The sequence below is a fragment of the Caretta caretta genome, chromosome 8, assembly GCF_965140235.1.
Source record: "Caretta caretta isolate rCarCar2 chromosome 8, rCarCar1.hap1, whole genome shotgun sequence".
NCBI classification, from domain to species: Eukaryota; Metazoa; Chordata; order Testudines; family Cheloniidae; genus Caretta; species Caretta caretta.
Window position 1 is genome coordinate 103,902,468 of NC_134213.1, and position 12,254 is coordinate 103,914,721.

The following is a 12,254-nucleotide window of genomic DNA, read 5'->3' on the forward strand; positions in this document are numbered from 1 at the left end:
TGCTCTGCTCATGGCAGGTATGGCGCCTCCTCCTGGCCGTTCTGGGAATAGCTCACCAGGTTGACGCCCCTTTCTGCAGTTGTGTGCTGTCCTGCTGCCTCTGTCTGCAGCCCCTCTCTCACCTCAGGCGTGCTGCGGCCCCCTTGTGACTCGGGTCACTACTGTGGTTTCCCCTTGGGGGGTAGAAAAGTCTCTCCTCACACACGGGCTCCACCTGTTTCCTTATTCACTGCCCCTCTGGTGCCACTTCCCCAGTGGCTGGTTGGAGAACCTGGGCCCACCCTCTACTCCGTGTTCCGGATCAGGGACCCTCTAGTCAGCAGTCTAGGCCTGTTCCACCCCAGACCTTGCTGCATTTCCCTGAGCCCTTTCCTGACTTTCTGACCCTTTCTTCTCTGCACGGGCGGCAGGTGAACGTGCCATTGTGGGAGGCTATCCCCCAGCCCCTTCCCCTCTGCCTGAGGCCCTGCCCCTCCCCTTCTGCCCACCGGAGACTGGAGCACACACACCCCTGCGTGTCCCCGGCACGCTGGGAGAGCAGGGAATTGAACCCACATCTTCCAAGACCCAGATGAGTAATCCAACGACCCCTGCAATCCTATTTGGCAGTGATGTAAATACATACATTTACAATCCACTCGCTTGTTCTGACTGTCTGGCAGCACCGTGAAATTTATGTAACCGAACTAGGAGCAATATGGAGAGCCTGCTCTTAAGGTAATTATGGAAAAGGGAAAGCATTTTTGCAAAGCCAGTTTGAAAGCTCTTGGGCCTAACTCCATCCTGGGTGGTGCTGGTGAGAGTCTGGAGTAACTCCTCTGATTTCAGTGGAGTTTCTCTCGGTTTAAGCTTGAGTAACACAGGGCCTGATGTAAACACGTGGAAAGCTAAGGAAGACTGTTCTCTGGATCTGACACACGTTTTTTCTGAGGATGGTTGTTTGGACTGTTTGCATTGGGCTGTGATTCTGGAATTTGCTATGAAGTTTCAAAAAAGTTGAATTCTGTGGGGTGTTTAACATGGTGACCCTGCTGCCCCCTGCTGGTCAAAACATTGGGGGGAAAACGAGAGAAACTTGATTATCACTACAAAAGGTCCGTCCGTCCCCCCCCGCCCCCCCCCCCGCTGGTAATAGCTCATCTTATGTGATCACTCTCCTTACAGTGTGTATAACACCCATTGTTTCATGTTCTGTGTGTATAAAAACATCCTCACTGTATTTTCCACTTTATGCATCCGATGCAGTGAGCTGTAGCTCACGAAAGCTCATGCTCAAATAAATTGGTTAGTCTCTAAGGTGCCACAAGTCCTCCTGTTCTTTTTACCTATGTAACTATTGATCTCTGATGATATTAGCCAAGATTTTTTTAGGAAACTATTGAGTTTTGGGTGCCCAGCTTGAGCCACTTTAAAGATCCTGATTCACAGATAGGGCCGAGCATCCACCCTCTGAAAATCAGACCGCTTTAAGACACCCTAAATTGGGTTCCCAAAAATGGAGGCACCCATAAGCAGAAGTCGTGTTTGAAACTCTTGGCCTGGCGATTCGAGTGCCACGTTCTAGAACGGAAATCCATTGCTGTCGAGTATGCTTGGGCCCTTCACGCAACCGCAGGCGGCTTCCCTCAGACGTGTGATGATCAGGGCGGAATGGCAATCAGCAACAAAACGATAGGCTGTGTCTTCACTGCGCAGTTAGCCCAGGGGATCAGCCCCCTGGTCTGAGCACATGGCTTAGCCTAGCCCTGGGGTGAGCAGCCCCCAGTGAAGTCTCACCTGCGTTTCTGTGCCCTCCTGGTTTCTGCATTAACCCCCAGGAGACTCAGGGGGGGCACGTTCCTTGGCTCTTTGAGCTGAGATGCTCTGAGTCTTTCCCAGTCCACTGTGTGACTTGCAGGAGAACTGGTCTGTTCTCGGGGGGCCATTGTGGGAAGGCACTGGAGGACTATCCGCTACCCCCAGGCTATGCTTGCTCACTGGGGCTGAGAGCACCTCCAACCCGAGCAGTGCTTAGTGTGCCAGGAGGCTGAGGGGGGCTTCTTTGATCAGCTGCTTTCCCCAGCGCCCTGCCACCTGGGGCAGAGAAATCAGAGATGCGTCAGAAAACAGGCAGAGTGCTTTCCCCTTTCCCTCCAGAGCTGACAGCTTTCTCGCTGGGGGGCTCAAAACTGATGGCGGGCAGAACAGACATGGGGATAGATCTGATGGGAGGTCTCCGGGCACAGCATTAATTTGGGGGGGTTGAGTTCTAAGCAAGAGGATGGTCACATCTGGGGCTGGTGATAGACCCCCTCTCCCATCCCCCACAGACAGTTTTCTCAGACCACTGTAAGCACCGAATCCCAGGCCAGGGGTTTTTGTGTATGGAAGAGGGGGGGAACGGTTGGGCTAAAACCCGGGTCAGAGGCCAGGTTAATGGTGTAGTGAAGACACACCAAGAGAGGCAAAAACAAAAAACCCCAAACCGCTTGCAGAGATCGGTGGGTTAAACTTGGTTGCATTTTAGCCAGGATATGAGAAAACATCTACTCCTGCTGTAACCTTTAGTTAGTGGGGTTAGTTACTATATTAATTATTGCTAGAGGTGTGTCTAAGCCACGCAGTTCAGAGCTGGATTTTGAGCACCCTAAGCTCAGGATTGGTCAGATGTCTGTCCATTATAGAAAAAGGAAGGACTGCACAGTGGTTAGGACACTAGATGTAGGACTTGGGAGCCTGGGTTCAATTCCCTGCTCAGCCAGAGACTTCCAGTGTGACCTTGGGTAAGTCAATCGCTCAGTGCCTCAGTTTCCCATCTGTGCAATGGGGATAATACCCCAGCCCAGCCTCACAGGGGTGTTGAGGATAAAAGAATCAGAGTGTGAAGTGCTCTGAGACCACAGTGAGAAGGGTCAATCATGAAAGTTACGGGGGGGAGGGAAAAGGGTTTTCCCTCTCAACCCACCCTGTCCCCAAAGCTCTGGGATTTTAGATGGGCCCCATCTCGACCTCTCTCTTTTTCTGATTATGAGCTAGTTACAGTGATTGCTGTATTCTGGATTTCTCTATTTGTGACAACCACAGAATCTGATGGAGACATCCTTCAGCTTGCCCCAGGTGGAGTGCTGCGGCTCTTTGCCCCATGCCCACATCTTGGGAAGGAGACGGGGAAGCTGCGACAAATGTGGGGGTGCTCTTTGTTAATGATTGATACTGGTCTCTGAATCTGGCACTAGCCTGGTGTGTCTGTCCGGAGGGTTCTGATTAAACGCTTCTGTCTAGGGTGCTCCAGGCAAGGAGGCCACTTCTACGAAAGGGTCAGTAGGAGACCAGAGCCAGTGGCCTTAATAGCCCTGGGCCAGTCTCCTGGGCAGCCCCCAACCTGGATTGATAGGGTGGGTCAGGACCCACATACATTTGGGAGAACCTAGGGGACAAGGGGAGAGAGAGTAAGGTTGATGGGCTGGAAGGAGAACAGCAGGGGCCTACAGCCAGTTGGGGTGGTCCCAGGATGACCCAGGCTGCAGTGTTTAAAGCACTGCCTGGGAGAAACCCCCCCTGACTGGCTGCTTTCCTCCCTTGCCCGCCTCCTGGGGATGAGCAGCCAAGCAGGGCTGCTGCAGGAAACAAGCAGAGGGAGAGGAGGAAACAAGAGGAGGCCAGCAGCTCAGGGTGGTTCCAGTGCCCTCCTGTGAGCAACCACATCACTCCTCTGTGCTTCCCAGCAATGCCTGGCAGGAGGAGAGGGGACCCCGCTGCCATCCCCAGGCCTTGGAGAGGGGCGTGAAGAACCCCAGGAGGAGCAGAAGTGGGGCTATGGGATTAGAATTGATGGGGGGACAGGGTAGACTTGAGGGTTGGGTGCAGAATTAACCGGGCCAGGGGACAGGCAGACATGGGAGTGCTGATTTCTTTCCGGCCCCTTTAAGCACTGCTGGGCTGGCTAGGAGAACGTGAGTTGGTTTGGTTCTGTCTGTTAGATAGGGCGAAATAAACAGAGGGGGTGGTGGGATAGCTCAGTGGTTTGAGCATTCGCCTGCTAAACCCAGGGTTGTGAGTTCAATCCTTGAGGGGGCCATTTAGGGATCTGGGGCAAAAATTGGGGATTGGTCATGCTTTGAGCAGGGGGTTGGACTAGATGATTTCCTGAGGTCCCTTCCAACCCTGAGATTCTATGTTTTCAAAACCCTTTTTTCGCTGATGCTTTGTTCCAGCCACTCAATAAAAACTCTTCGTTGCAAGGAGGCGGATGGTCGCTATATCGGGGGCCCCAGGTCCCCGAAGGGAGGAAACACAGGGACCAAAACCCAGCTGGACCTGCAGGGGGATAAGTGGTTGGTACACAGGGCAGTGTGCCAGGGTCCTGGTCTGAGAGTGGAAAATTTGGGGTGAATCTCACGAGACAGGGTCAGGCAAGAGGCTGATCCGTGGAGAGGAGGCTCTCAGAGAGACCAAACAAGGGACACGGGTGCTGCTTGTCTCGTACCTGTGAGGCTCTCGGTTCCCGTTGACATTCAACATCTCATTTCAAATGGGACAGCCTCTTGGCCTGCACAGAGGAGAAATGAAGCCCCCACTCAGCTATTGCTGATGGGGCGAAGGTTCAGTGCCAGGGTGAAGTCCAGTGTTTAGGATGCCCAGCCCTGGATTTTTATGCTCTCCTGTTTCAGAGCTGGTCTCTAGCTGACTGCACACTGCAGGCGGCTAAGTAGCACCCACCTTCGCCTGTCCTTTCCTGCTCGCGCGCCCGAGCCCAGCGCATCGGCAGGCGTGAAGGCTGGGAGACGGTCCCGCTATGGTTTGGGCAGATCTGTGGCTGCTCCTGCCTGAGGGCGAGGTTGATCCTCGCGCCATGGCAGCCCTGCTCTGCGGCTCAGCTGCAGCCGTCCTGGCGCTGAGATGGGTGGGGCAGAGGCGGATCCAGGAGAAGATGGAACAGGCAAGGAGGACGCGGGATCTCGGTCTAGAACGAATGGAAAAGGTGGCTCAGCGGTTTAAACAGCAGGTAACTCACTTTCTGGCCAGGGGCGGATTTGGGTCACCTTAAGCAAGTGGGTGGAGATTGTTTAGAGAATGAACAATCATTTGGGGGCACGGTCATGCCGAGCAGCGGCCCACCTTGAGGGGGAGCTCCCTTCCATATACAGGTTTCAGAGTAACAGCCGTGTTAGTCTGTATTCGCAAAAAGAAAAGGAGGACTTGTGGCACCTTAGAGACTAACCTATTTATTTGACCATAAGCTTTCGATGCGTCCGACGAAGTGAGCTGTAGCTCACGAAAGCTTATGCTCAAATAAATTGGTTAGTCTCTAAGGTGCCACAGTGCTCCTTTTCTTCTTCCATATACAGTGACATACCCCCTTTATCAGGTGCAGCCTGCTGCACCCCTATTCTCCATGGCCTCAGCCCCACTCCCTTTGGAGAACCGTGGGCCCTCAGTGCAAGGCCCAAGTAAAGGGACTTTATTTCTGCTTAACTCTTGCATACGAATGAGCAGAAGGGTGTTTTGGCACACTCTGCTGCAGGGTATATCTACTCGCTCTTAGATTGTAAGGTCCTTGGAGCAGAGATTGTATAAACTGACAATTATAGCCAATTGCAAATTGGGGGCAGAAGAATGCAAACGTTTCAGATTCTTTTTCCATCTAAATGTTAACTTTTGAAAATGCTGACTGGGTCTCAGCTGAAAAAATCAAGGCACTAACTAGGCAAGGAAAAGGCTGTACAGTAAGTAATGCAAGTGTGTCACACAACTCAAACCACTGAGGTTGCTGCAGCTCCTTGGACAAAGAGGAAATTAGTGGGTTTTCTGCATGAGAAGGCTCTGTATTATTAACAGGATCTTGCGTGCCCGTGCATTCCCTCCTCCTGCACGGTCTGTTGCATTGCAAGGCTACCTCTTTAAAGTGAATATCTTGACAAAGCCGTAGCTGGGATGATCTGGGGGTTGGTCCTGCTTTGAGCAGGGGGTTGGACTAGATACCTCCTGAGGTCCCTGCCCACTCTGAGATTCTATGATGATTCTGAAAAAAGAAAAGGAGGACTTGTGGCACCTTAGAGACCAACAAGTTTATTTGCGCATAAGCTTTCGTGAGCTACAGATGAATGCATCCAATGAAGTGAGCTGTAGCTCACGAAAGCTTATGCTCACATAAATTTGTTAGTCTCTGAGGTGCCACAAGTCCTCCTTTTCTTTTTGCGGATACAGACTAACACGGCTGCTGCTCTGAAACCTATGATGATTCTATGATCTTAAAAAATCCCCTGTGAGAGGTGTTTAGTAGAGCTAGGCAGAAATCATCCAGCAAAGTTATTGCTGATCAAAAATGGCAAAACAATTTCATAGGGAAACTGCTGCAAAATTGCCTTTTACAAGACTCGGACTGGAACTATTTTCTGGCCTGTTTCCTGCAAAATGTATCGTGATTCTTCTGTTCTTACTAGAAGTTTTTATCTGCATCACTTTGTAAATCAGTGTCAGAATTTGTAAAATAAAATTTCTGCAACTATTTCCCACTCCCCTAATTTGCCCAGACCCAGCTAACTCGTTTATATTGCTAACTTATTTTGGCAGACAACCTGCTTGAGTGCTCTCGCTGAAATCAAACAATGTTTTTATTTTTCAATAAGTCTCTGCTTTGCCCATAATTTAACCAGAAGATAAGCCCCAGTGCTGTAAGGAGCTTCACCCGGGCGGACTCACATAGAGTCCAGGAGAATGGATTCTATCATGTTGGCAGGGGATATATCTATCGAGGAGGAGGAGCGTGAATAAATCATCACCAAGAGGTTTTTAATACTCCTGGGTGGTGTTTATAAGCTCACCCAGGGAGCCAAGCTCATCCCTGCTGTAACTCTGCAGGCTCCAGTCGAGTTATTCCCTGAGTGTAATTGATCCACTGTTTGTAATGTCTTTTCTGTAAACCTTCCCTGTGTAACAATGCATCTACACCTGGCAGAACCCAAGGATACAGGCTGGTCACATCCTCTCCCTGCCGCTTGTGGAGCTGGCTGAGAAACTGAAGGAAGGTTCCCTCTCTCCAGAGAGCGTCCTCTACACGTACATAGAGCAGGTGACTACAACAAGGTGTACTGGCCCTATAAAGTTAGGAGGGGAAGCCTTTATGTTTCTGCTGAGCAAGCTGGATGAGAGAGGGGAATTACCACAGCGATGCTCAGATATTCCGGTAATGGGGGGCAAGTATGAAGCCCTAGGAAACTGCATGCAGTGCGCTGGAATATTTAGCAGTGGAGAACGGGTACTGCACATGTCCTCTGAGGTGGGGTGTTTGCAGAGGTAGAAGAGCGAGCCCTAAATGTAACGTCGTCAGTAGACCTGCTCAGGAATTTTTCAGTGAAAGGTTTTTTTAATCAGAAAATGCAGATTTGTGGAAACAGAAACTTTTGGTGGGAAAGGCTTGGTTCTGATGAATTTTATTGACCTGAACATAGTTGATTTTTTTTTAAATTGGCCACATGATGTTTCAATAATTTCTAAATGAAAAATTCTGGTTTCCCCGTTTTGAGATGGCCTTTTTGTTTCAAAATTTAAGCTAATTGCAGTTTAAAAAATTAAGAAAGGTTGAAATCTAAATGAAATGTTGCAATTGACCCAAATCACTTTTTTTCCTTCGGATTTTCAGTTCATGAAAATTTCAACTTTGTTCCATTTAGGATGAGAAAAAAATTTATGGGACAGGAAAATCATTCCCCACCCACCCACTAGTCATTGGAAGTGGGGATAAAACCCAGGACCTCTGGATCTAAAAGTGTGAGCCACTGTGCGTGAACTAAAACCTCTTTTAGCTCCTGTTACCCAAGCCTGTAGAAGACTCATCATTTATGTATGGCCCAGCCACTAGAAGGTGACAGAGCACCACACAAGTATGAGCTATGTTCTCCAGGTGCATTCTGGGAAGTTGGGTATCTTGGCGGGCGGGGAGGGAGATTGGTAACGAGAGATGAAGTCTGGCACCTCTAGCTCACCAATTGGAATTTGGCCCAGAGTCAGAGACTCAGTATTGCCAAGTCACGAGTCAAGTGCTAAAAATCAAGAGATTGGCTGGCTTAAAAATCCTAAGAATTAAATAAACATTGGGGTTCATTTTATTTGCCTTCTGGTATCTGAGCCCTTCGGACTGACATGCTCAAGCTTTTCTCCGCAACCACCAGGTATTATTTTTTTTAAATGAAAGCTGAGAGTCTCAAGTCATCACATGACTCCAGGAGCTGGGACTTTAAAAGAAACCAAGCTGTATGTTGCAAGAGTTGGCAACATTGGAGACCAGAAGTCATCAAAATCTTAATAGCTGTTCGGTGGCCTATGTCAGATGAATAGGACAAGTGCTCAGAGCACAAAACTGTCCTAACAACTGATCACAATGAACATACTTCTTAGCAGTCTCTATAGAAAGGCCAAGGACTGAATCTAAAGTCTGAAAAATAGAGCTCCAAAGGTTTGGCAAGGTCCCTCTCTTCAACCTCAAATATACTGTCCTTATTAATTGTTATACCCCCTTCCCTTCTCGTTGTGTTTGCCCTGCTGCTGTTCTCCGTGTCCATGGAAAGGCCTTGGAGGTGACCCGGGAGGTGAACTGTGTGACAGATTTTATGCAAGGCTGTGAGGAGCAACTGCGGGAAGTGCAAAGGCAGAAGGAGAGAGGGTTACTGTATGGAGTTCCTGTCAGCATCAAGGATCACATTGGCTGCAAGGTGGGCACGGTATTCCTATAAACTGCTGGTCTGTTGACTACCTTGTACCGTTCTAAGTAATCAGGGGTGTTCGTAAAAACTGGGGAGTTTAGACTTTTGAAAGGGGGGTTTTATCTCAAACAAGTCACCCTAAAAATTTCAGACTAAAGACCACTCATAAGCAGTTGACTCACATGATTAATTCAAAAAAATCACAATTAAAAAAATGAATTGTGATTAATCCCACTGTTAAACAGTAGAATACCAATTTGAAATGTATTAAATATTTTTGGATGTTTTCTACATTTTCAAATATATCAATTTCAATTACAACACAGAATACAAAGTGTACAGTGCTCATTTTATATTATTTTTGATTACAAAGATTTGCATGGTAAAAATGATAAACAAAAGAAACAGTATATTTTTCAATTCACCTCATACAAGTACTGAAGTGCAATCTCTTTATCATGAAAGTGCAACTTACAAATGTAGGGTTTTTTTGTTATGTAACTACTCAAAAACAAAACAATGTAAAACTTTAGAGCCTACAAGTCCCCTCAGTCCTACTTCTTGTTCAGCCAATCACTAAGAGAAACAAGTTTGTTTACGTTTATGGGAGATAATGCTGCCCACTTCTTAATTACAATGTCACCTGAAAGGTGTTCGCATGGCACTGTTGTAGCTGACGTCACAAGATATTTATGTGCCAGGTGTGCTAAAGATTCATATGCCTCTTCATGCTTTGGCCATCATTCCAGAGGACATGCTAATGACGCTCGTTAAAAAAAATGTGTTAATTAAATTTGTGACTCAACTCCTTGGGGGAGAACTGTATGTCTCCTGCTCTGTTTTACCCGAATTCTGCCATATATTTCATGTTATAGTACCTTAGAGACTAACCAATTTATTTGAGCATAAGCACATCGGATGAAGTGAGCTGTAGCTCATGAAAGCTTATGCTCAAATAAATTGGTTAGTCTCTAACGTGCCACAAGTACTCCTTTTCTTTTTGCGAATACAGACTAACACGGCTGCTACTCTGAAACATGTTATAGTAGTCTCGGATGATGGCCCAGCACATGTTGTTCATTTTAAGAACACTTTCACTGCAAATTTGACAACATGCAGAGAAGATACCAATGTAAAATTGTTAAAGATAGCTATAGCACTTGACCCAAGATTTAAGAATCTGAAGTGCCTTCCAAAATCTGAGAGGGATGAGGTGTGGAGCGTGCTTTCAGAAGTCTTAAAAGAGCAACGCTCTGAAGCGGAAAGTACAGAACCCAAACCACCAAAAAAGAAAATCAACCTTCTGCTGGTGGCATCGGACTCCAATAATGAAAATGAACATGCTTTGGTCTGCACTGCTTTGGATCATTATTGAGCATTACCTGTCATCAGCATGGATGCATGTCCTCTGGAATGGTGCTTGAAGCATCAAGGGACGTATGAATCTTTAGCGCATCTGGCATGTAAATATCTTGTGATACTGGCTACAACAGTGCCATGTAAATGCCTATTCTGACTTTCAGGTGACACTCTGAACAAGAAGTGGGCAGCATTATCTTCTGCAAATGTAAACAAATTTGTTTGTCTTAGCGATTGGCTGAACAAGAAATAGGACTGAGTGGACTTGTAGGCTCAAGTTTTATATTGTTTTATTTTTGAATGCAGTTATTTTTTGTGTGCATAATTCTACATTTGTAAGTTCAACTTTTTTGTAAGTTCAACTTTCATGATAGAGTTTGCACTACACTACTTGTATTAGGTGAATTGAAAAATACTATTTCTTTTTTACAGTGCAACTATTTGTAATCAAAAATAAATATAAAGTGAGCACTGTACACTTTGTGTTCTGTGTCATAATTGAAATCAATATATTTGAAAATGTAGAAAACAGCCACAATAATTAAATAAATGGTATTCTCTTATTGTTTAACAGCACGATTAATTGCGATACATTTTTAATCGCTCGACAGCCCTACTAATAAGCTTTCTAATGGATGGCCTCAACCTTTGAACAGCTTTCGATGAGACTCTTTAATCACAGACTCCGGAATATCACCCACCTCTTGGTGCTGTGAAAATTGGCCAAATCCTTAGCTCATGTAAATCAGGCAGTTCCAATGAACTGGGAGCTTTGCATCAACTGCAGATCTGGTCCTTCATGTCTATCCCTTTCCGAAGGAAGGGAAGTTTAACTTAAATGCTCGATTGATCCCATGTTGCCTAATTTATAGCATCAAAGAGATGGGCTGGTTGTATGGGACCTGTGGACATACCTTGCTTTGTAATGCACGCTGCAATAAGACACCTGCGGCTGGCCCAGGTCAGCTGGCTTGGTTCACAGGGCTCAGGCTGTGGGGCTATAAAATTGCACTGTAGGCATCTGGGCATGGGCTGGAGCCTGGACACTGTAGCCTCTCCCCTTGCAGATGTCTCCACTGTAAGTTTATAGCCCTGCAGTCCAAGCCCTGTGCATGGGAATCACCTCACATGGGCCAGCTGTGGGTATGTTATTGTAGTGTAGACATACCCTCTGAGACACGGATATAATTGGTGGTTCCTCGCTGCCTTGAGCATATTGTGGAGACCTCATCATTCAGCTAACAGCACAGAAGCCAGCCACACTCTGGCCTGGTCATTATTGGAGAAGAGAACATCAGAAAGAAATGGAAACTTCTGAGGACAGTGTGTTATCCTGGGACTGAGGAGTCCCAAGCCATGGAAATGAGCCAGGGAGAAGAATCAAGGCTGGATGAAGAACCCTGGGGGTGGACAGTATCATGGTGTGGGTGCCACAATACTCAAAGAAGGTCTTCGATGCTGTGTACCTGCAGGCATAATAACAGAATCGAAATATGGTCAGGTTCCAAGAAGAGGCTAAAATCTGGACAAATGAGACACGGTGAAAATGTGTATGACGCTTGAAAGCTCATGAAAATCATCTTGAAGACTGTAAAGCTGCAGAGGCCATGTACTGACTGACCATGTAGCAAGAAGAGGGATGGAGGATGAGCTAGACTTATAGTGAAAAGTTGAGCAGTAGGCCACAGGTGCAACAATATACGCCCCCAGGGAGGAAGGTGGGAATGTTATCTGGTTACCTTTGCAGGTCCATTTTGGTCAGTTCTGATGACGTTTGGTGGCCGAGTGGGGAGACCATCTGCCTCCAGTTGCCACAAAGCAGCTTCTCCTTGTGACAAAGAGCCTCCGAATTAGAGTGGGGGGTCTTCTATTTTCTTTTTACCAATAGAGCTGCCATGTCTCGAGCCTGGGGAGAAAATCTACCAGCTTCCAACTGTGTCAGCCCAGCATGTCTAATGAGCTTTATTTCCCACTCCCCCAAAGGGTCACGTCTCCACTGGTGGCTTGGTGCAGTTTCTCGGCAGAGTGGAGGAAGAGGACAGCGTGATAGTCCAGGTTTTGAAGAGGCAGGGGGCGATTCCGTTTGTGAAAACCAACGTCCCGCAGAGCATGATAAAGTAATAGCTTGTTCTCTTTAGTACAGCTGTCCCAGGCCTCCTTCTGTCATCTCACAAAAGACATCGTGCAAGTGAGGCATTGGCTTTGCTTTCTTCT

General features: G+C 47.3%; 1 protein-coding gene across 2 annotated transcripts in view; it reads left to right on the plus strand.

Moving 5' to 3' along the window:
• The first annotated feature begins 2,650 nt into the window (after nucleotides 1-2,650).
• The window catches only part of LOC125641956 (vitamin D3 hydroxylase-associated protein), a 30,237-nt gene continuing 20,633 nt past the window's right edge, over nucleotides 2,651-12,254 (plus strand). Inside the window, exons 1-5 of one of the 2 annotated variants that reach the window (XM_048862635.2) lie at nucleotides 2,651-2,762; nucleotides 4,650-4,984; nucleotides 6,938-7,051; nucleotides 8,547-8,690; nucleotides 12,024-12,157. In XM_048862635.2, the coding sequence (XP_048718592.2) occupies nucleotides 4,775-4,984; nucleotides 6,938-7,051; nucleotides 8,547-8,690; nucleotides 12,024-12,157 (602 nt within the window). In that variant the 5' untranslated portion in view covers nucleotides 2,651-2,762; nucleotides 4,650-4,774. The remainder of the gene's footprint in view (nucleotides 2,763-4,649; nucleotides 4,985-6,937; nucleotides 7,052-8,546; nucleotides 8,691-12,023; nucleotides 12,158-12,254) is intronic. The other variant, XM_048862634.2, reaches the window with a different exon arrangement.